General features: G+C 34.4%; 2 protein-coding genes across 3 annotated transcripts; one reads left to right on the top strand and one right to left on the bottom strand.

Annotated features, from left to right (window-relative positions):
• Positions 1-10,439: 10,439 nt before the first annotated feature.
• LOC120143687 (protein NETWORKED 1D-like) lies at positions 10,440-17,950 on the top strand. 2 transcript variants are annotated; one of them, XM_039157942.1, is made up of 5 exons: positions 10,440-10,691; positions 11,015-11,089; positions 11,206-11,480; positions 11,801-15,969; positions 16,451-17,950. In XM_039157942.1, exons 3-5 carry the CDS (start codon positions 11,378-11,380, stop codon positions 17,648-17,650), a joined length of 5,472 nt encoding a protein of 1,823 aa, XP_039013873.1. In that variant the 5' UTR covers positions 10,440-10,691; positions 11,015-11,089; positions 11,206-11,377; the 3' UTR covers positions 17,651-17,950. The 2 variants fall into 2 exon arrangements, with proteins under 2 accessions (XP_039013873.1, XP_039013874.1); XM_039157943.1 differs by lacking the exon at positions 11,015-11,089.
• A 463-nt stretch (positions 17,951-18,413) lies between these two features.
• On the bottom strand, positions 18,414-22,375 carry LOC120143690 (sulfate transporter 3.1-like). The gene is made up of 12 exons (XM_039157945.1): positions 21,967-22,375; positions 21,624-21,831; positions 20,850-21,021; positions 20,423-20,488; positions 20,203-20,316; positions 19,964-20,080; positions 19,737-19,863; positions 19,359-19,645; positions 19,071-19,261; positions 18,886-18,971; positions 18,704-18,780; positions 18,414-18,618 (listed from the first exon to the last, which is right to left on the bottom strand). Exons 1-12 carry the CDS (start codon positions 22,295-22,297, stop codon positions 18,433-18,435), a joined length of 1,962 nt encoding a protein of 653 aa, XP_039013876.1. The 5' UTR covers positions 22,298-22,375; the 3' UTR covers positions 18,414-18,432.
• Positions 22,376-24,638: the final 2,263 nt, after the last annotated feature.

Here is a 24,638-nt window from a genome sequence, read left to right as displayed (position 1 = left end):
TTTATGTCGTCCCTGTTCGAACTCCTTATGACCCTAGCATACATCTAGTTAAGAATAAAGGAAGTAGTGTTTCCCAAACTGAATATGCTAAATTAATCAGAAGTTTAATGTTCTTAATGAACTATACTCGGCCTGATATTGCTTATGCTGTGAGTAGACTAAGTAGATATACTTATAATCCGAGTGGTGAGCACTGGATTGCGCTTAAACGCTTACTGAAGTATCTTAAGGGTACTGTGGATTGGAAACTTGAGTTTGTTGGCTTTCCTGCGGTACTGGAAGGATATTGTGATGCCAACTGGGTTTCTGATAATGATGAGGTAAGCTCTACGAGCGGGTATGTTTTTACTTTGGGTGGAGCATCGATCTCGTGGAAATCATCAAAGCAGACTTGTATTGCTCGTTTTACCATGGAGTCAGAGTTTATAGCTCTTGACCTAGCTGGGCAAGAAGCCGAGTGGCTCAGAAGCTTGTTAGCAGATATTCCGTTGTGGGGAAGACCGACTCCTCCAGTTTTATTGTTGTGTGATTCACAAGCTGCGATATATGTGGCTAAGAACCAAGCTTACAATGGTAAGATAAGACACATTCGCATAAGACATGAATCAGTTAGACACTTGATAAAGAATGGAGTGCTCTCTTTAGAGTATGTGAAGTCGGAAAGGAACCTAGCAGATCCACTTACCAAAGGGTTAAGTCGGAAGTTGGTCCTAGATTCGTCGAGGGGGATGGGTCTAAAGCCCATTGGTTGAGGAATTCATGGTGGATACCCAACTTAGTTATCTAAGTTCCATGTGGTCAAACGAAACCATGAAAAGACTCATAGTGCACATTCCTACTGCCTATCCCTATGATGAATAATGTGCATGCCCAGGATGAGCTTAATTGCTCTTAATAAATTCATAGCCCAGGCTTTGGGTGGTCTTAGTGAGAAAGACTTGATGAATTTACCGATTTTGGCTGAATATCTATTCTTAATAAGTTCATAACCCAGAGTGAGTGGGTAGGAAATGATGAACTTACCGACAGAAAGGTTGAGTTTGTTAAACTCTTAATAAATTCAAATCCAAGTATTTGGACGGTTCTAGTGAGAAGGACTTATTGAATTTACCGATAAATGAGGTTGAATATTTATTCTTAATGACTTCTTAGCCCAGAGTTTGGGTGGTTCATTTATAATGAACTTGAAAAAAGTCACCATACCCTTTGTGAGGTTGAGCTATTATAAAAGCTCTTAATTATTTCATATTCCTTTTTTTTTTAAAGGGTGGTTTATGTTGAGATAAACTTGATGAAATAACCTATGTAAGTGAGAAGGGTTAGTCGCCTTCTATGAAAAATGTTGGGCCATTTTTCTAGCACACTTACTAGAATCCTGAGGTAAGATGGCCAAATATATACTTTTGTATATATATATATATATATATATCTTACACATCGAGGACTCAGGTGGATGAAGGGGTTAGTTGTGTGTTATGAGTTTACCCCCATCTTAGAAAGTTCCAGACTAGTTTCACTTATCTAAGAGAAGGATTGCTCATCATCACTATGTACTAGTTCCAGATACGTTCACTAGTGCTTAAGCAACTGATCTCGCTATTGCTCTTCTCGTGTTTTAACTTCATTGCTCTCATCTTTACGAAAGAATTCTTTCGCATTAGTGGGGGAATGTTGGTAATGCTCAATTTGTAACAGACTTTTAATGGTTTTTAATTCTATGTTTAATAGAATTAAATTGTGATTTAGAAGTGACTATTTTACCCTCATTATTTAGCTTATAAATAGAGGGTAATTTCATTCACTTTGTGATAATCCCAAGCAATCATTTGCTTTGAAACACTCCTCTCTTTTGAGTGTTGTTTGAGTTGAGAGAAGAGCAATACCACCAAGTCCACTCCGGTTTCGGGTGTACGGAATTCGGAGCGACCGTGTTAACCTCGGGGGACGGTCCGCCTACTGCAGCGATTACACACATCGGGGCGAATTCGTTTCTAAGGCAGTGGTTAATACTACGACACGGTTAATCGGTTCTTTATTTATATATTTCAATATATATCTTTCTTGTCAGTGCTAATGCCTCGTTTTGCAGCAGTCTATTTTACCAACAGGGGTTTTCCCCATTATTTTTTCTTTATTTGGTCTTTCACTTATTAATTCTGCTGCTGAAGAGGTTGAAGAGAACAGAAGAAAAATAAAAAGGGAGAGAACAAAAGAAAAGACATGGGTGAGACTGGGACTACAACTGAAAGTGGAAGAATATTAAGCGACCTTTGGTTTAGGGTATCTTATATTACTAGAGGAATGAAATCTTATTCATTCGTTTGATTGGTAAATATTCTCAGCTTCGGTACTAAGTTATTCTCAACGTGAAATTTTAATGTAGGTTATTGGGAATGTGACTACACATTCTCTTAGGTATTGTTACATTCCTGACATTTTAGACTAAAATGTTTTTAATATTTTTTCTTTAAAATTATCCTTATTTTGTCGTTGAATAAAAAAAATTCTACGAAAGTTAATTTACAAATTTATCCTTAAATTATTTTAGATTTACAAAAAAAATCAATAATTAGAATTTTATATAAAGTTCAAGGATTAAAATAAAATTTTACATTTTCATTAAACCTATTTATATTTTCAATTTTGTAAATAAAATATATAAATTTTATGAATTTAAAATTTTTAAATAAAATATATAAATTAATTATAGTAATATTATATTAGAATTCAACTTGTTAAAAAAATAAATATATAATATGGACAATTTGATAAAATATACATTTCAATAATCTTTTATTCCTTTAACCAAACACTGTAATCTTACATTCTTACTAAATGAACCAAACACAAAATATAACATTCTCAGTAATCTTATTCTTGCCGATAATCCTATTTCCACAAGTAATCTTATTTACGCCGATAATCTTGTATTTTATAAACAAAGCACATCCTAAGAGATTATGGGGTTTGCCGCATTTATTGGAATGGGTCCATCATTATTATTTTAAAACATTGTATATCATATATTATATTTATTGAATTTTAAAATAATATAATAATAATCCTATCCTATATAACAAAACAGTTGGATATTATTATTATTATTATTATTATTATTATTATTATTATTATTATTAAACAATGAAATTTATCATCAATTTTCATGTTGCATGGAGTATAAACTCATGTTGGAAAGTTCCCTCTTGGGTCTTGTTCTATTCCATATATATATATATTCAGATTCCCTATCTAATTAAGCAGAAACTACCATCCATATCTGTGGATTAGGAAACTAATTCATACCATATTTCGGAACAATAATGTTAAATTAGACAAATAAGCTATTGAAATTTTCCACTTGGCCGGTCCAATGAGATTTTATTCAACTTCCAATAATGTAATAGCAAAAAAGAAAATACACATTCATATATTCCTTTTTGTGAATGATTTTATGCTTACAAGTTCATCCAATTTATAAAAAAAATCATTTAGTACATATTTCAATCATATCATGTCCTGTATGTAGACAAAATGTCTAAATTTTGTTAGTAGTGTTTAGAATTAATAAAATTTAATCTTAATATCTATTAATTGGTCAAGTGATTAAGTGATGTTCATATTAAATTGATATTTACCTTAAAATATAATATATTTTTATTTAATAAAAAAATTAAAGTTTAATTTCATGTGAAATAATAAAAAGAAATTGGTAATAATTTATATATCATTTTCTTCTCTCTTTTTTTAGCATTGATGGATATGTTCCTTGCATACGTGTTGTCCATTTCAAAAGTTTGGATGTACACAATTTTAAAAGATCGTGTTAACCTAGAGGCGATAATACATTAATTTACGATACGGTGAACTGATTTTTGTTTTCTAATTATATTATCTTTTTAGTCAATGTTAATATTATATTTTATAGTAATATTATAATATTTCTAACAAATTTTGTGTCAATTGAAGGACATTAATTTGGCGATAATTATTAAAAGTGCCCATGAATAGAAGACAAATTAAGACATATGGGTGGTGGTGACCGGTGATTGAAATATAAGAGCATCTCCAGCCCTCATCACTACTTTGCAGCATTTTTATCTCTACTCTAAAGATGAAACAATAATTCATCTCCAACATTATCTCTACGTTACTATCAACTCTACTTTATTCATAATATTTAACTATTATAATATTGATTTTGCAAATATAAAATAAAACATATATATTTCTAATAAATATCAAGATAAAAAACATAAATAAAACATTCATAAATAACATTGTTAAAATACAAATAAATATCAATACATTTTTATGTATCTTGCAATTTAATATGCTTGAATTTATAATATTATGTTTAATTTTTATTTTATTATGTAGAAATTATAATAAAAAACATAAAAGATAGAATAAGATAAAATAATATAACAAAGAAAAGAAAAATAATAAAAGAAATTAAAAAAATAACAAAAATAAAAAAAATAGAAGAAAAAAATTATGTAAAGCAGTTACAGTTGCCCGTCAGATGTAACGTGCAACTGTAGCCACTCCAAAGTAGAGATTGTAAATGGCGATGGGTTGTAGTCTCCAAAGTAGAGATTGAAGTTCACTCCAACGCAGCGCTGGAGTTGGTCTAAAATCATAAATATGGCAGGCGAAACTGTATTTATGTCATGTATCCCCACAGTATATCTAGAGGCGATTCGTTTAGCTGGTGATGGTTGCGCCTTTTTTGACGATTTTGAACTACGTTATTGAATTGATGCAGTTTGACTGGATCGTGAAATTTTAACATGTGGCTCGGAATGGAAATAAAGCTGCAGATTGCATGTCAAAGCTGGCCAGTTCAAATGCTTCGGACTGTATCAAGTTTGTAATTCCCCCAGACGAGGTGCTGCAGTCTGACGCTAGCAACACCACCCAAGTAGTTTTTTTTTATGTTTCACCGAATTTTATTTTATTAGGTTATAAAATAATGTGATTGTTTTTGTTTGTTCTTTTATGTTTGTTTTTCAGATAAAAATATCAATGCCACATGTAAATGCCTAATCAATGAAGCTTGAAAATTATGTACTGTATTCTGGCTCATCTGTGCATTTCTTTGAGGTACTTTATATGATGTTGAGTGTTTTGAAGGTGAAATTCTGCTATGTGGAAACTGTAAGTAGTGGCCGAATCACGTTTATGTGAGCGTATATAAGGGAGAGTGGACTAAGGGAGGAAACTGTCATAAGAAGCTTGCAGACGTTTTCATTATCAATTTGAACTTGGACACATTCAAATCCGTCTGACTATGCGAGTTTGAGCCTATAAAATTTCTCTCTGTCTATACATATAAAACTGGGGTGTCAAGTGACGCAACATTGAATATAGCTCCACCTATGCGGAGGCCACCTCCATTCCATCGCTTTCTCAACAGAAGCTCCTCCGTCCGCCATTGATGCTTTGCAGAGTAAGCATTAAACAGTGTAAGGGTGTGTAGCAGTCTACTGTCTCAATCCTCTTATCCCTTCACATGCTGTCACGTGGGGGGTATCAACACAAAGTCAATTTTGTTGCAATATAAAGTTTGAAAAGTACATTTTGATTGCAAAATTATACCAACACTCGAGAAATCGTGGTACAAAACCACTACACCTACCTTTTTAACTCTACTTCCGCTTATTTATAATGGCATGCTTCTAGGACTAGATATTACTAGGACCGGACCAATACTTAAAATCTCACTTTTATCTTATATTACTAAAGTTAGGAGTACCTATAGAGTACCCCAAAACTTTTTTTTTGATTAGGTTATAAAATAATGTGATTGTTTTTGTTTGTGCTTTTATGTTTATTTTTCAGATAAAAATATCAATGCCACATGTAAATGCCTAATCAATGAAGCTTGAAACTTATGTAATGTATTCTGGCTTCCTTTGCTTTCATCCTATGAAGCGTCGTCTATTTTGAGAATTGCATCAATCAAAGCTTTATTTATGTCTGTTATCTTAGTTTCAATTAATACTAACATTTCATTTTACGGTGATACAATTTCTAATACTAACATCATATCATCAAAGGCAAAGCCAATAGAAGGAAGTTGTTGCTTACAACATTCCCAAGACGAAGAATGCATTGAAATCGGGGCTCCTTCAAGGACGTACAAGTCAACAGCTTTGTCTTCGGGAAGCGTTATGTCAAGCTCAGACCAAAATCCACAAGGACAAAAGCAATCGAGGTTATGAAAGCTGAACAAAATTTTAATTAAACTACAGAGCAGAAGCTAGTTAAGGAAATTACAACAATTAACTAGCTGATTAGTTCCATTTCTGGTCAGCATGCTTGACGTGGTGAACAAGTCCAGCGTCAAGCAGTTGTGAAATCCCATGGCCTGTTTGAGTGGCTATATCGGCTAAACGTCCTTGAACGACGCCGGTTTTCCCAAATGTAAAGAAAATGTCAGGGTTTTTACGTCTTGAATTAATAAAAACTCAAGAAGAATCATTCATGGTCAAGCTGGTAGCTAAAGGATTAACTAATCAAACAACCTTGAGCTTAATTTTAAAATGTATTATTTCTGTTTTATTTAGTATTAGATATTTCGGACAGCTAAGAGTATTAGTTTTATTGAAGTTAATAATAAAACTTTATTCGTAAAAAAATCTTATAAATAAAGTTGTAATAAACAACTTTCTTGTCATTTATCTTTGAATTAATAACAAAAACCCTAAAATTTATAGAATTCCATCTTGCTCGAACGTTCAAACACATATGTATATGTCTTGTTCAAACTCAAGATTTCTAAAGATAACAAACATCCCTTAATCATTGATTCGTCGTTCTTATTATTGCTCCTTAAATGGAACTGGGCTTGATTGATTTTACAAGAATCTTCAGATTGCTAATGGATTTAGGCGGATCGTGTTTGGGCTTACTACACCCAAATAAAAGAATAGTTTTTCATTTTCACATCTACGGTACGGAAGAATGCTCAAACCCGAGCAAGGATTTATGATATTTCAACATACCTTTGTTTATCTTTCATGATAATCCCATCGGAAGGAGATGATTAATAGATTTTATGTTAATTAAACAGGGTTCAACTACTCCCTTCAAGCTTATTCACACACATTAAACTCTAAATTTTAAAATATTATTACACGACACAATTAAAAATATTGAAAAAAGAGGCTGAAGATACAAAAATAATGTAGTAGTAAAAGCAATTCGAAGTTTCACATGCGCTGGGTGAGAGGTCCTCATTCCTTCACCAACATTATTACATAATAATAGCTTTTAGAATCTTCCATGTGGGCGAATCAAGTAGTCGTAGCTTTCCAAATTATTTGATTTTCACCCAATAGGGGACCCATTCACATCACCTTTGTTGTCCCATTTCATTGCACTCTATCATGTATACAATCAGTAAAAGTTTGATTAAATTTATATCATCCGTTAATATAAATAATAATTTTTTTGAAAACAAATAACCAAATGTTTTTACACCGCCTAAACACTACTTATAAAGTTAATCTTTATAATTAATTAGCCACCAACTGTGGGCTCAAATCCTGAAGTTAGATAATGGTGGATACAAGAGATGCCATTACTTTGTGTTTCCTTAAACCATTACTGGGATTGGAGCATTTAATTTTCAAGTGCCATATCTTTTCTCCCCTATCAAGGAAATGAATGCATGTGGCTGAGAAATGTAGCATGAAACAGGGATTTAATTAGAGTTTGGTTAGGGATGTAATCATGCATTTAGTGAAGGGAAATTTGCCAAGATGGCCCCATTCAACCTTATTATAATAAAAGCTTTTTGCCCTAGCGATCAACTCCAAGATTATTTGTCCATGATGTTAACATAGAGGACGCACCCACACCAACAATCGGCAGAAGTTGGTGTCGAAAGATAAAAGTCTGTTTCAGTAATCCACTTCCGTTCATGTTTAGGAAGCTTCCCCCTTCCGTACACTCTACCAACTTTTCTACATGCTTATAAACTTGCTGTTCGTTTGAAAACTACGTAATTATTTGGATTTGGGGTTCAGCTTATGGGTTAAGATTTTGTACTATACCTGTATCTTTGATATTTTATTTTATCAAATAAAATTAATTTATTGATGAACGTAGAACGCGTAATTGAGTACATATTCTAACCCAAAATTCCAAGGCTTCTTATCTTAGGATTCAAACCTGTTTTAAAGTCCATAGAATTATAATTATACGACCTCCCCCGTAATTAGACTTTAGAAAGCAATGAATATCAACATCATATATATCATTCAAATTAATTAATTGATCACTCCTCCCATAGAAATCATAAACGTAAACTTTTTAAGTATTTTGAAAATGGTGCGTATTTTTTAAAATTATATTTCCAAAAACATTAAATGTTTTTTATTAGAAAAAAACGCACATGAACCATTAGTAGCACATGATAATATAGTAATTGAAGTGTGCCTTTTTCCTTCATATGCCTATCATGTGGTGTCATAATTGAGTCATCTGCACCGTCAAATAATCCTTTGCCATAGAATAAAAGTGGACTAATGCCACCGCTGGCAGCGGCCGTCAAACATTGGAGATGTACACGTGGTCATAATTGTCCGGAGGAATTTTCTTAGTGGTGGTGACGAAAGCCGACCGTCCTCGGGCGGGCAACCGCCCAAAGAATAAAGGGAACCAAAGTCCACTTTTCAAAAGAGCCTCACCAGCCTGGCCTACCGTTCAAGACTCTCACTCATTTCATTTACCAAAACTACCCTTTCGTGGATTAGCTACTTTTTGAGGGTCTGAAATTTGTAGGGGCCATTAATGAATCATTTAATTTTTTAATTAAAACATTATTATTATTTTACTAAACTAGCAAGTTACGTACTAACCAACGATTATAAAAAAGAGATCATATGATCTTTGGAGGAGCTTTTATTTATGGAATATTATTAAATTCAACATCATGTTATTTTTTAAATGATAATCAAGAAAACACAGTAAGAAAATGAAGAAAATCAATAATCAAACTAAATTGTAACTTTTAAAATGATTTATGATTTAAAATTATTTAAATAAAAAAATTAAATCATATTTTTATTTAGTTTATAATTAATTTTTATTTTATTTAAATAGTGAAAATGTGTTTAGAACATTATAAAAGGTTGTTAATCATTTTTATTATATAAATCATTTTAAAAATATTTATGAAATGACTTTAAAAATCTATCAGTATTGTAAAAATATATAACAAAATCACTTTTTGAAAAATAAAATAAGAAAAGGTAGAAAACCAAATTCAACATAAAAAGCTAAATGAAGGTTTTTTACATTTTGGTACTCTTAAATGTTACTGTTAAATTTATTATTTTAAAAAATGATTATTCCTATAAATTTCAAATAATTTCAGTCCACAGATTTTAGTCATAATCAGACTCGATAAAATCAAAGAAGCAAAGTGGTTTTGACTTTTATGGTAACACAATCTCTTCCGCAGTTTCCTAAAATCCATGCAAAACACAAACCTAATTAAAATTTGAGTAAATCACATCACATGCCACTAATTTATTAATAAGATTATAAATGATCTTTTAATTTTATAAAATACAAATTAATTACTCAATTAATCGATTATTACAAAAATGTCACTTTAACGTTAAATATTATATGACTTTGTGTTGTGAATTATTTTATTCATTTAAACATGTTACATTTCATAGAGTTTTGATCACCTACCCCATTAATTAATTGTAACAGTCATATCATATGTCAATGGGATAATCACTGTCAACCATCATATATGATGATGGACAATGAACTCTAATTTTCACTATAACATTCACTTCAATCTTCTCATTCAATTAATTAGATTAAATTCTTGCGAATCACTATCAAAAGCCATGAAATCATCGATTTTTATTATCAATTGTCAGATGTCCTTTGTCTTGAGATAGGTTCTTCCTCTCACTGATGACAATCTCTTCACCATTCGAAAAATGAACTCTTAGTTTTTGAGAAACCAAAAATTGAAATGAATTTTCTTTTTCGATTAATTTAAAATTAGATGAGTTGTTTATAAATTTACTAATAATTGGACAACGTATAATTTAATCAATAAGAAAATCATTAAAAATGTTTCCTAACGATATCATTTAAAATCCTTTTAATTTTTAAGGATTTCACATTTTCACGATATTTATTAATTAAGTGGCTTATTTGTAACTTGTAAAAGTTAGGTGACTCATTTGTAATCTTGCTAAGAAATGAGTGATTTGTGATATAATTTTCTCCTAACAATTAAGAAATCTTAAACACAAAGGGATAGCGTCGTCATTTCCTTATACCAAAATGGTCGATTCTTTCTTCAAAAGCTACAAAGTGAACAAGTACCAAGTCCTTTTTTTTTCCGTCTTCTATTTATTTGCTTAATATTTTACCGTGTCTTTATAGTAGTCTTTATCCTTCGCCGTCCTTTTTTGTCCTTCTTTTCTTTCCTTTTCCTCATTGACAACCTTCTCATATAGCACCAAAAACCCAGATAATAAACCAGCCAGACCAAACCGACAGAAAAAGAAGAAGGAAGCTTGAGTCGTAACAGAGGATTATCACTCGATAAATGGGTTGAAACAGAGAAAAAGTTGTTCTTTTGTTCATCAACAGATGCTTATAATCAAAACCCAGAAACCATTTTTTCTTCAAAAAGAATAAAATTGATCGTAAGCTTTTTTATTCTATTCTACAACTCATGTTTGATGTATTTAATGGTTTTGTGCATACAAATTGTTCTTTCTTTTTATGGTCGATGATTTTTGTTAGTCTTCATTATTCTTATAGTTCTTTTTCAGGTAATTTAGTTGTTGAATTATGCTTAAGTTGATAAAATTTAACTAGTTTCATGATGACCAGATGGTTTTCGATGATTTCTATGTTATGCAGCTGATTCTGTATCTGAAATTTATTTTTAAGCATTTTTTTGTTGATCAGATTCTACCTTACCTTTTTCAATCCACCTGTTTTAATTATGCGTTATTTTGATCAGGCAACTTTGTGGTAGTTTTGTACGGTTACTAGGCTGCTCCTTGACGTATTTGGACCGTTGGATTATTATGATCAGGTTATTTTTTGTGCTCCTTTTTTTTTTATCCTTTTAAGTTCCTGATCATGTGATCAAGTAATGTTTTTCCTTCATGTCAAAACTGAATTGTTTTGTTTTTTGTTTGTTGATATCAGGAAATAAGCACAGAGGGCTGAGAGGTTTCAAGATTTTTAATTTCTCAATCTTAAAGTGGGTAGTTTGTAGTAGAAGAAACTTGTTTCGGGTTGATCCATCACCGAGTTCTCTGAATTAAGAATTCTTATCCGTGGCCGGAATCAGGAATCGGTATTGTTGAGGACTAAAGTCATGGCAACTGTGAAGCGTACCGATTCTAAAGGCATGTACTCATGGTGGTGGAACAGCCACATAAGCCGGAAAAATTCGAAATGGCTCCAGGAGAATCTCACAGGTAATCCGATCATAATGGTATGATGAACTATAAACAGTTGAGTAGTAACAGTTAAAGATTTTTTAAAATGCGTATGGGAACTTGGTTTAGAAGCTTGATAATGTATTTGATTCTGTATTGAGTTTGCTTGGTGGCTTTCATTAATCGAACCGAGTTTGAAAGAGCAAAATTGATTATTGAATCCAATAAGATTTTGCCTGGTGGTAATGAGATTCCTCTTTCTCTGGTCTCATAATTTTGTTTGATTGCTGCATTGGAATTTTCATTCTTTCTCTGTATATCTGTTTTTTGACCCATCGAAATATCTTATGCATGAACAGATATGGATACAAAGGTCAAGCAAATGATCAAGCTCATTGAAGAAGATGCTGATTCCTTTGCTAGGCGAGCAGAGATGTATTACAAGAAGCGCCCGGAATTAATGAAATTGGTAGAAGAGTTTTATCGGGCATACCGTGCATTGGCTGACAGATATGATCATGCAACCGGGGTGATTCGTCAGGCTCATCGGACCATGGCAGAAGTGTTCCCTAACCAAGTTCCCATGGTATTTGCAGATGACAAACCGGGAGTTTCTGCTACTGATGTAGATCCCCGTACACCTGAGATAACACCACTTGTACGTGCATATTTGGAGCCTGATGAGTTGCAGAAGGATGCTGTTGGAATCTCTTCACTTTCTACCAAGAGGATTGCAGCATTCACTGAAGAATCTGACTCTCCAGTGGTCAGAAAAGGTCTTAAACATTTCTTTCATGATGTAGAGGAGAAAGAAAGAAGTCTGCAAGACAACGAGGTTTCTGACATCAGGGTTCGAGTCCCTTCTGAGTCTGAACGAGTGAGTAAAGCTGAGATGGAGATTTTTACCTTGAAGAATGCTCTTGCGAGATTAGAAGCTGAAAAAGAAGCTGGCCTATTTGAGTACCAACAGAGCTTGGAGAGATTGTCCAATCTAGAGAAAGAATTCTCTCGTGCAGAAGAAGATTCCAAGGGGCTTAATGAACGAGCAAGTCAAGCTGAAGCTGAAGTTCAGACTTTGAAGGATGCCCTCACCAAATTAGAGGCCGAAAGAGAATCTAATCTTGCACAATACCAGCAGTGCTTGGAGAAGATCAATAATCTCCAGAATAGTATTTCTAATGCTCAAAAAGATGCTGGAGAACTGAGTGAGCGAGCTAGTAAATCCGAGACAGAAGCTCAAGCTTTAAAGCAGGACCTTGCTAGAGTAGAAGCTGAAAAGGAGGATGCTCTTGCTCGATACAAGCAGTGTTCAGAGGCAATAAGCAATCTGGAAGAAAAACTATTGAATGCTCAAGAAAGTGTCAGCAGGATGGCAGAAAGAGCAGAGAAGGCTGAAAGTGAAGTTGTGACTTTAAAGCAAGTAGTTCTTGAGCTGACCAAAGATAAGGAAGCAGCAGCTCTTCAGTACCAGCAGTGCTTGGAGATTTTTGATATCCTGGAAAAAAGACTTAAATGTGCGGAGGAGGAGGCTCAAAAGCTCAAAAGTGAGTTGGATGATGGGGCTGATAAGTTAAAAGGTGCTGAAGTAAGGTGTAGCCTGTTGGAGAAAACCAATCAGAGTCTGCATACCGAGGTGGAGTCTTTGGTGAAGAAGATGGGGGATCAAAGCCAGGAATTAACAGAGAAACAGAAGGAGTTGGGGAGACTTTGGACCTCCATACAAGAGGAACGCCTGAGATTTATGGAGGCTGAAACAGCATTTCAAACTCTGCAGCATTTGCACTCTCAATCTCAGGAAGAACTCAGATTTCTCGCCATGGAGCTTCAGAACAGGACTCAAATTTTACAGGACTTTGAAACTCGTAATCAGGGTTTGGAGGATGAACTACAGAAGGTCAAGGAGGAGAATTCGAGCCTGAACGAACTCAGTTTAAGTTCAGCTGTGTCTATCAAGAATTTGCAAGATGAGATTTTAAGCTTAATGGAGACTATAGCAAAACTTGAGGCTGAAGTTGAACTTAGAGTGGACCAAAGAAACGCTCTTCAGCAAGAAATTTACTGTTTAAAAGAGGAGCTCAATGACTTAAACAAAAGACACCAGGATATGACAGTGCAGCTGGAGTCAGTTTGCTTAAATCCAGAAAACTTTGCATCCTCTGTGAAGGAATTGCAGGATGAGAACATGGAGCTTAAAGATGTCTGCGAAAAAGAAAGAGATGAAAAGATGGCCCTCCTGGAGAAGCTGAAAATCATGGAGAAACTTATTGAGAAGAATGCCCTTTTAGAGAATTCACTCTCGGATTTGAATGTCGAATTAGAAGGTGTTCGGGGGAGAGTAAAGACGTTGGAAGAAACCTGTCAATCACTTTTGAGAGAGAAAACCACCCTTGCTGCTGAGAAGGACACACTCATTTGTCAGTTACAGACTGCAACAGAGAATCTGGAGAAGTTTTCTGAGAAGAATAACTTTCTGGAGAATACCCTTTCTGATGTTAATGCCGAACTTGAAGGGTCGAGGGAAATATTAAGGAGCTTAGAAAACTCCTGCATGTTGCTTGATGATGAGAAGTCTGGTCTGATAACAGAGAGAGAAGGTTTGGTTTCTCAGTTGGATGTCAGTCAGAAAAGGCTGGAAGATTTAGAGGAAAAATACAAGGGACTAGAAGAAAAATATGTAGTTCTGGAGAAAGTGAGAGAATCAACACTTCGTGAAGTGGAAGAGCTGCAAAAGTCATTAGGGGCTGAAATGCAAAAACATGCCAGTTTTGTGCAGTTGAGTAAAACCCGAGAAACTGCTATGGAATCTCAGATCCATTTTCTGCAAGGTGAAAGTCTATTCAGGAAGAAAGAATCTGAAGAGGAGCAAGACAAGGCCATGAATGCTCAAGTAGAAGTTTTCATCTTGCAGAAATGTGCACAAGATATGGAAGAGCAGAATTTGTCCCTATTGCTCGAGTGTACGAAACTCTTGGAAGCCTCCAAATTATCAGAAAAACTTATCTCTGAATTGGAGCTTGGAAATTGTGAAAAGCAGATGGAGATAAAATCCTTATTTGATCAAATTACCATACTGAGAGTGGGGCTTTATCAGGTGTTGAGGACTCTTGATGCTAATGGTATCCATGGTTACGATGATAAGATCAGTCAAGACCAATCAGTTCTTGAACGTGTATTTGGCAGACTCCAAGAGATGCAAAATTCACTTCTAAAGTCTCTGGAAGAAAATCAGCAATTCATAATTGAGAATTCAGTTCTTATTGCACTGCTCGGGCAACTGAAACTAGAGGCTGAAAATCTTGCTGCAGTGAAGAATTCACTGCTCAAGGAGTTGAATGTTCAGTCTGAGCAGTTTTTGAAGATGCAGATCAGAGCTGAAAAACTTGCGGATATGAATGAAGTACTGAGATCAAAAGTGGTAGAGGGAGGCCAAAGAGAAGAAAGTTTGCAGACTGAATTGATGAGTGTTCGTGGGCAACTGTTAGCCTTGCAAAGGCAATATCAGACGTCACTGGAAGACAACTGCAAGGTGCTAAATGAGAAAAGATCTTTGATGAAGGAAGTTTTAGACTTGGACAAGCAGAAACATGATCTAGAAGAGGAAAACTCTGCTGTAATTTCTGAAGCGATATCTCAAAGTAACATTTCTCTTATTTTGAAGGATATTATTGTTGATAATTTTGAAGATATAAAGTATCTCAGTGACAATCTGAGTAAACTCAAATGTGTCAATAGTGATCTCGAGGGAAAATTGAAGATAATGGAGAAGCAGCTTGAAGATATACAAATGGAAAACTCAAATCTCAATGATGCCATGAAAAAATTGAACAATGAACTGGTTTCAGTTAGATCTGTTGGTGATCAGTTAAATGCTGAAGTTGCAAAGAGAAAGGATTTGCTGTGCCAGAAGGAGATTGCACTACTGGAAGCAGAACAAATGCTCGGTGCAATTCAAGAGGAGAGAGCCCGACTTCATAAAGTTTTGGAGGATCTGCAGACTAAATATGAGGAGGTCAAGCGGATAGGAGAAGATCAAAAGAAGCAAATTATGAAACTCTCTGGGGACTATGATCATCAAAGTAAGGAGACTGAAAGCATTCGTCAGGTCAATCAGAAACTTGAGGTTGAACTGTTGATATTGAACGAGGAACTTGAAGAAAGCAAACATACGGAGGAGAGTTTGAGCCTTGAACTAGAAAAGGGAAGAAATGAAGTTGAAATTTGGGAAACTCAGGCTGCTGCATGGTTTGGTGAGCTACATACTTCAGCTGTCCGTGAAGCAATTTTTGAAGAGAAGGCTCGTGAGCTCAGTAAGGAGTGTGATGTCCGTGAAAGTAGAAGAAATTCCAAAGCTATGGAGGTAGAAGAGCTGGAAAGAAGTGTTAGAATCTTGGAAAGTGAGAATGAAGGGCTTAAAGCTCAGTTGGAAGCATATGTTCCTGCAATTGTTTCTCTAATGGACAGCTTGACATCTTTGGAGAGTCGAACTCTCCTGCACCCTAAACTTCCCTCAGATCATACTGAATTAAAGGTAATGTTTGTTTGCTTATGATTTCATATTTTCTTTTTAAATTTTAATAAACCAAAGCAATATGGACTCCATTCTATTTGGTTGAATATACAACTTAAGTTTTAAGCCAACCATATACCTCCTTGACCTATGCGAGCATCTCGTGGTTTATTTACACAAGCAAATTCATGCCCCTAGTTTTCCGAGTTTGCACCAGTATATGTTTACTAACATGATACTTTTTGAAACTTCTTGTTCCCATGAGAAAGTTGTTTAGTATTTTTATTGAATTAATGCTTGGCACTTTTACCAAGTTTTTCATTACTGAAAGTATGTCAGAACTTTGTCAAAGTGTAAGCTAGTTCTGTTGAGAATATAGATCTTCATAAGTTGGACATAAAAGCTAGTTCTGTCGGTAAATTATCATTTATGTTAACAGTGCCATGGATCTCAAATGGTTTTGAGCTTTGATTCTTTGCCTTACAATTGTCTTGTTTTACAGGATGCCGATCTGGGAGCTGAATTGCATGCTGAAAACTCTCAACAAACAAGTGAAGGTCAAATTGCCCTGGTTCCTGATGGTTTCTCCGACTTGCAGGGTATCCATATGAGAATTAAAGCTATTGAAGAAGCAGTTCTGGAAATGGAAAAGCTTGCAATGCTGGAAAACTTAAATCTCAATTCCAAACTAGAGAATGCTACGAAACAGATTGAAGAGTTAAAATTTGGAAGCAGCTCTAGTCGAGAAAGTGTTAGAGCAAAGAGGCAGATAAATGCTAGACAAGAAGGGGAAGAACTTGGCTATCGGCTCAGTAACAATGTCAACGTCCAGAGACCAACTCCTGAAATATCTGAGGAAAACGAGATGATGACAAAAGATATCATACTTGATCAGATATCTGAGTGTTCATCCTATAATTTAAGTAGGAGAACCGCTGCAGAGATTGATGCTCAGATGTTCGAATCGTGGGAAACTACCAACTGTGATGCTAATGTTGACTTGGAAGTAAGCAAGGCCCAAAAAATGGCCACTGCACCAACTGACTACCAAAAAATTGGAACAGTGAAGGCACGCAAAGGCAGAACTCCGTCTACAGAATCTCTTGTGAAGGAGTTGGGTGTAGATCAAGAGAGTTCTAATAGATTTTCAGAGCCCAACCACGACGGAAGCAAGAGGAAGATTTTGCAAAGACTTGATTCTGATGCAAAAAAGTTGGCTAACCTTCAAATAACTGTGCAGGACCTGAAGAAGAAGGTAGAGATAACCGAGACAAGCAATAAGGGGAAAGGAATTGAATATGGTACAGTGAAAGAGCAGCTAGAAGAAGCTGAGGAAGCCATCATGAAGCTATTTGATGTGACCCGCAATTTCATAACACATGTTGAAGATGGTTCCTGGTCTTTTGATGTGAAATCTGCACTAGAACCAGATGATAATTTGAATGTAACGAGGCGGAGAATATCAGAACAAGCTCGAAGGGGGTCTGAAAAGATTGGCCGGTTGCAGTTGGAGGTGCAGAAGATACAGTTTCTCTTATTGGATATTGATGATAAACAAAAAAGCAAAGCACAAACCAGAATTTCTGAGTACAAAAGAAGAGTTTTATTGCGGGACTATCTTTATGGTGGGGTAAAAACCAGTCAGAAGAAGACGAAATCACACTTTTGCTCATGCGTGCAACCCCCAACTAAAGAAAAATGAGGCTATCACTCGTCATCGGCACAATACATTTTAAGTAGTTTACCAGTAATTTAACTTAAGTTGCATTGTCCATAAATCTGTCTTACTAGTTGTGTTTTACTTATATTTATTTTCTTATACAAGCATTCTTCTTCTTTTACTTTTTAAGAGATTTCCTGCTGTATATTACAGGCACTATCTCATTGAAGAAGCTGCACTTTTATAGCCTAAAAGTTTCCTTCTGTATATGTGTTTTTACTTTGGCATAAATATGGATTTCAATACCAACTATTTTCTTCAAAATCGATATATGTTGGTTTCGTTTGCTTCAATCTTTTGTGCATTTCATTAAGAGTTATTTAAGTATTCCATGGTGGGGTGGTGTTAGCTCATTGGCAAGGAAGGTTGGGAATTACCATGCTTGGAAATTGGTACAAAATTTCTACAAAATTACAGCACTCGTACAGATTGGGCTTTAGTTTCCAAACTTCCACACGAAATTTACAGTGTCAAGAACAATGTCGTTTGATTTGTTTCCAAATAGTTCTAATCTTTGCTCGAGTTTAGAAACTTATTCAGAAAACAAAATACTGATTGTTTACACAGTAGCATTGTAGTCAACAGCATTCGTTGATGCTCATTTTTCTTGAAACTTCATTGCCATGATATGTATCACTCTACAACTTATTTTTGGATCCAATGGAAGCATCTAAAGTTTAATATGGCTTTGCAACCTGATTCTTGGATGACAGAAGTGAATTATAATCAATACATGAAAAGAAAAATTATGTTCCTGTTAAGCTTTAGACGTTGTTCCATGGCTGCGGTTCCTCATTGGTGGAGTCTGGTTTGCATGTATGAAGCTTGTAATGGCAGGCTTCCACAGCTTCTCCTACTGTCAAATATATCCATTCTTGCCCTATCGTTTCTATGAACTTAGATTTGTTCAGTTTCTTCATCACTTCGGCTCCAGGGTTGGCCAAAACAAGCTACGCAAGTAGAATGATAAATTTGGTAAGTTTTTTCCCATTAATTTTTACACAATGTTGCCAAGTAAATTGCAGGAGAAAATACCTTGAGCCCCCTTCTGTCGGTAGTTTTCTTCACTTCTTCAAGCATGCTTATTCCACTAGTATCAATGTTACCAACAGCTATGAAACCAACAATATAATATCCTCGTAAGATTCTCTATATAATTTTTTTGTTCTTTGACATAATATGGCTGCAGTTCTTGCTGGATGGATAAAATCACTCACCACTCATATGAAGTATAACATACTGTAGGCCTGTTTCCCCTGCAGATTTCAGCCTGTCTTCCTCTTCATCAATCCACCTTGAAATCCTGATAAGATCAATCCATTTGATCAAATTAAGATAACTGATAACCTTGAAATGGATTTGGTGCAGTTTTAAGATAGTTTTTACAATCAAATTCAAGTACCTTTCTCTTAGGTAGCTTGCATTAGCAAAGTAAATTGGCGCATCAATCTCAAGTATAAGAATACCAGGAACACTGTTTGTAGTTGGATATTGCTCAACGTTTCTGTAGATGGTGGAATTCGGAATGTTTCCGAGAACAAATGTCCTCGGTCTTGCAACGAACAGCAGCAATCTCAGCACAGATATTGCAACCTGCATTTTATTACAGACTCATTAGAAGATTTTGTTATTGGTGAAGGAAATAGATTTATTTTCAGTTGTGTTTTTGTTGATATATGCATGATCGTACCGCTATGACTAACCCAACCTCCACGCTTGCTAAAACGACACCGAGGTATGCGCCCATACACACCATGAAATCAAATTTATCGACCTTCCAAAGATGAATTGCAGCCTCGTAATCGATGAGGCCAAACATTGCAGCCATTATTATTGCAGACAACACCACGAGGGGAGTGTAATGGAATAGTGGTGTTAGGAACATCAATGTGACCATAACTGCAAAGGCCATGACAACGTTCGACATTGCCGTCTTACATCCTGCATTGAAGTTAACAGCCGACCGAGAAAATGGCCCTGAAAAACATATCAACACCAATGCCACAATTAGCCAATTATCAAAAACCATTTCTTTGTGCTTCAAAGGAAAACCAGCAGCAAGATTCACCTGTTGTGAGATAGCAAGAAAAGCAAGAACCAACAATGTTCATGGTCCCAATAGCTACCATTTCTTTGTTCCCATCAATGTGGTACTGCTTGAACATGGCGAAACTTCTTCCCACTGCTATTCCTTCCTGTATTAACACCAAACAGCAAGTACAATCAGTTTACGTATTGTCTTTAAACTAATGAAATTGATGTCATTTAAAGTTAGAACCGAGAAAGGTAGCTTACGGTGAGGGCAATGATGCCAGTGACCATGCCGGTCTGCACGGCTGTTGACAAATACGAAGAGGTGAATACAAAATCCCCAAACGACGGTGGATTCAACCCTTTCTTCAAGTTCCCTATCTGCCATTGTCACGTCAATAAGGTTGCAACAAAGTCAGAAGCTCTTCATACTTCCACGAAATAAAAACAAAAACATAAATTTTATGACAAGAATGACTGTGAGATAAACCGTGTTTTTCTACCACTTGAATTCCGTGTTTTTCGGCATGTGTGAGATAAACGAGAAGACTTCCAAGAATGACTGATGTCAAAGGTGCCATTGCTGATATCCAAAATAGCTTGGGTCGTCGTTTGCCCTGTTTGTCATGGAAGAGTCCAAAGATTATGTGTTATCTTAGAACATATATTATATAAACTATATTTGTGTTTTTTTAATAATAATAACAAATAAGATTTACTTACGAAGTATCTGGTGATGAGGAGGAAGAAGAGGAAAACAATGCCCAACACAGCACTCTCCCATCTCCACTGTCAAATATTAGATATTACGACTGTCAGACTATTATATATTATCACCAAACATACTATTATGAGTGAATTGTCAGACAACTCTTTCTCAAAATATCAGGCCGTGGATGTGAACATGCATATATAAAAAATAATAACAATAATCATTTGTCTATAAGACTATAATTGTATTATAAATATTGAAGTACCCGTGAACCATGGCACATTAATCCTTTTCCTCACTTTTATAGAAAAATATTATTTTATTTTCAATAAAGATACTTATCATAGGTTTCAGAAGAGGATAAAACGATAGAATTATAAGTGTTTTTATTATATATATTTTTTACTGCGGATAAAAATTTATAAAATAAAGACTGACCTCGTGAATTTGGGAGAAGACGGAGCGCAAGACGGAGATAATATCGGTGGAACGAGTGAAGTGCTCGAGTCCTAGAACTCCCTTTAGCTGTTGCAATATCACCACGGTGGCTGCCCCTGCCATGAACCCTACTATCGTCGCATGCGAAAGAAAGTCCACTATAAACCCTAGCCTGCAAAAAGAAACAAAAAATACAACACCAATCATTCAATTAAATTTTCATTTTTACCATCAAGAATATCTACTGTGTTACTTTTATGTATACATATATGAAAAGGGTTTTTTTCTCTCTTTTCTTTGAATTGTTCTACGTTAATAAATTGTACCACTTTGGGTGTCAAATCCTATCCGACAATACATGACGATTGTCATCGGGATTGGGAAAGCAATGGTTCAATCGTATTCTGTGTAGATTCTCGTTGTTATATATAGTCATATTTTATTTCTTTCTAAATTCTTACTGGTATAGTAATGTTAGGTTCGTGAAGTTTAGGTTTAAACACATATCCATCCAGACAGCAGCAAGTTCCGGCAGCGAGACGACATAGTACAACATGTTCTCCTGTTATCCTTTTTTTCGTCAAATTAAGACCTTGCAACCAAAAATACTAATTGCTGTTTTTTACGCTATATACTTGACTTCTTTTTTAAGTGTAATTTTCAATCTAATTAACAGAAGTCGACCTCAAAAACCTTTACAGAACCTGAAGGAAGGGGAAGGAGAAGAGAGCTATATATATACGTGTGTGGGGTGGGGGTCATCAGTTTATATACCTTAAGAGGCCTAATGAAGCTTGCAGAATGCCGGCGAAAAAAGTTGCAGTGAAAGCAAGGTGAAGATAAAGCGTGGGATTCTCAGCAGCATTCACTCCGTTCCCCAACATAGAGCCCATGAGAAGTGATGCAACTGCAACAGTCCCTACGGCCAGATCTCTCGAACTCCCCATCATCGCATAAATCAATGGCGGAATAAAGCTTGAATCTTTATTTTCCAACCCCCCCCCCCCAAAAAAAAAAAAGAAGTTGATCAGTACCTTTTAAACAACTACGTAATTACTAATTATCTCATTGACTGATTAAGTTGGTTGTAAATAGTACTAATATTTTTAGTACTTACAAAGGCCGAGAATAGGCGGCAAGTTAGCGAGCTTAGCATAGCTAATACCCTGAGGGATTGCAAGACTGGCGATGGTGATCCCAGACATGAGGTCAGATTTCAAGAACTCAAAGCTGTATCGAGGACCCCATTCGAGAATGGGCATGACATATTGAAGTCCGAGTAAAAACTTGCGAGAAGGTGGTTTGTTCTTGAATTGCCTGAGTGGGTCATCCGGGAAGAACGTCTCCTTGAGAGAGTTCTTGAATGACTTGAAAAACGGTTGCGGCGGAGGAACGGCCACTTGGTGAGGAGAGTGGCGGTCGGGGTAGACATAATCGGAGTTCCCCATCAAAGTAATGTTTGCGTTTAGTTTAAGTGGAGGAGATTCAAAGGAAGATAGAGAGAGGAGATGGTGGAAGGAGGGTACATGGGAAATGGGAAGACCTTGGGGGTGGTTTTATAGGAGGGAAATCATGCATATTCATTCACTCGGTTCAGTGGGGTAAGGGACCCGCCTCAGTGTTAACTCCCTCTCTTCTTTCTCTACTTCAGCTTTTCAAGGTGTTTTCCCTTCAATATAATTAAATATATATTTAAACATGAATCAATTGATATGTAGTTTAAAAATAGTTATTATTTTTAAAAATTTAAATATAATATTTATATAGATGTTTAAGTGTTTATTGTTAAATTAAAAGAAAATATCTGATTTATATATTAATTTAAAAATATTTTTAAAAAAAATATGAGTAGTTCAATTATCATTGGTATATTATAATCTTTTTAATAAAATAAATTCTTCGGCTGCTCACCTCGTGCAGGTTTTGTCCGTGAAGGGGGAGGGTTTTCAAAATTCTACTTTGTTGGGAAGACTACTAATGGGCGACGTGGCTTATTATCCAACGTGTTGAACCGTCATTGGATAATACAGGAAAACAAATTCTTCATTGACACATAAATTAATGGCAGTTACTTAATACTATCGGTGATTATGGTTTATGAAAACTAATTTTATAAGAAAAGTGTAAAGAACATTTTGATTATTTTTATTTTATTTTATTAATTATTGATGATTTGTTTATATTTTTTTCCTTTTAATGATTAATCGTTTTATGTAATTTTTAACTTATTTATAATTTTTATCAAATAAAATCGTTCATTTCAATATTTTTATTAATACATCATCATCTCTTTAAATCACAACTTTCAAATAATCACTCAGGAAAAATATATATAAAAAATGATAATATAATAAAAAAAATGTACGGAGTGGACGGTTTTCATTAATATGTATCATGAATAATGTAGCGGAAAGAGTTAACAAGACAAAGTAATATTGTCGAGACAGATAAGATCACAAATATAGATTAAACATTAAGATATAAATTTAAGTTACACATATAATATTTTAAATTTATTATGATTTTTTTTATTATTTTGTCAAATTTAAAATTATTGATGATAAATACGATAAAGTATTCATAAATTGAAAGAAAATTGATTTCAATTTTTTTTAAAAAGGAAAACATTGAAATAATTTTCTTGATCCAATATTCCAATTTGTGTTGGTATATGTGTATATTTTTGTTAAAAGACCCAACAGTACGTGTCATATAGACTGTTACTTACAATAGATTGTTTTGGCCGTGTGATTAAAGTGTTTAACTAAAAATTGAATATTTCGAGAGGCGCTAATTTATTTCTTACAAGACATTAATCCATTTTTGTTGTTTCTCTGTCTTCTAGTAGCCGAAATCATAAACCAATTTGTAGACATGAATGGATAATATTGAATGTCTAATGTACGACAGTCTTAATATACGATTAAGGAAAGACACTACTAGAAATATTAATGTTTTTTAATATTTTCGGTAAAGCGTTACATAAAATATTATTTTTCTACCGAAAATATTAATATTGGGTACTACTTAAAATGTTTAATATTTCCAGTCAAGCGCTAGTTCAAACATTATTTTTTTTCTACCGAAAATGTTAATATTAGACGCTACCTAAAATATTATTTTTTTACTGAAAATTAGGTAACAAAATTAACATTTTCGATAAAAATAATATTTTATTAACACTTCACCAAAAATATTAAAAAATATTAACATTTTCAATAAAATCTTTCTATTAAGACTTACATATATTGTAACAACCCCACTTTCAAGGTTCCAAATTTAGCCTGCATTGGCACTCAAAGTTGATGGCTGAAATGACAAGCAACAACGTCGGTAATAGATAAAGATAGCTGGAGCAGGAGTATTCTGTTTTGTCTAAACTTAATGAAAGAGGACAAAGCCAACACAATTTCGAATGGTTTGATCTTAGCCTTAAGAAGTTCATCCACAAATGACGTTCGCATTATTACGTCTGCAATGTTAGACCTTCCTATTTCATCTAAGTTTATTGTGTTTATTAGTGTGAATTGTTTACTTTATATTTTTTTTTTTATGAATATTTGATGTAGTAATGATTTACAGTTTTATATGTTATTAACGAATTATATAATGAAAAATTATCAAAAGTGAATTTAAGAAAAATAATTTTAAAATTTTATGATTACATGACTCATTGGCACATCAAATATTAATTATTTTTATTTTTATCTTCAATAGCTATTAAATTGACAAAAATTATTAATACATTATTATTAGATAATGTTTAAAAATGTACATATTTTTTTAACT

The sequence above is a fragment of the Hibiscus syriacus genome, unplaced genomic scaffold, assembly GCF_006381635.1.
Source record: "Hibiscus syriacus cultivar Baekdansim isolate YM2019G1 unplaced genomic scaffold, ASM638163v2 tig00110860_pilon, whole genome shotgun sequence".
Classification (NCBI taxonomy): domain Eukaryota; kingdom Viridiplantae; phylum Streptophyta; class Magnoliopsida; order Malvales; family Malvaceae; genus Hibiscus; species Hibiscus syriacus.
Note: the sequence above shows the minus strand (reverse complement) of the source record. Positions and strands in the feature narration are given on the sequence as shown.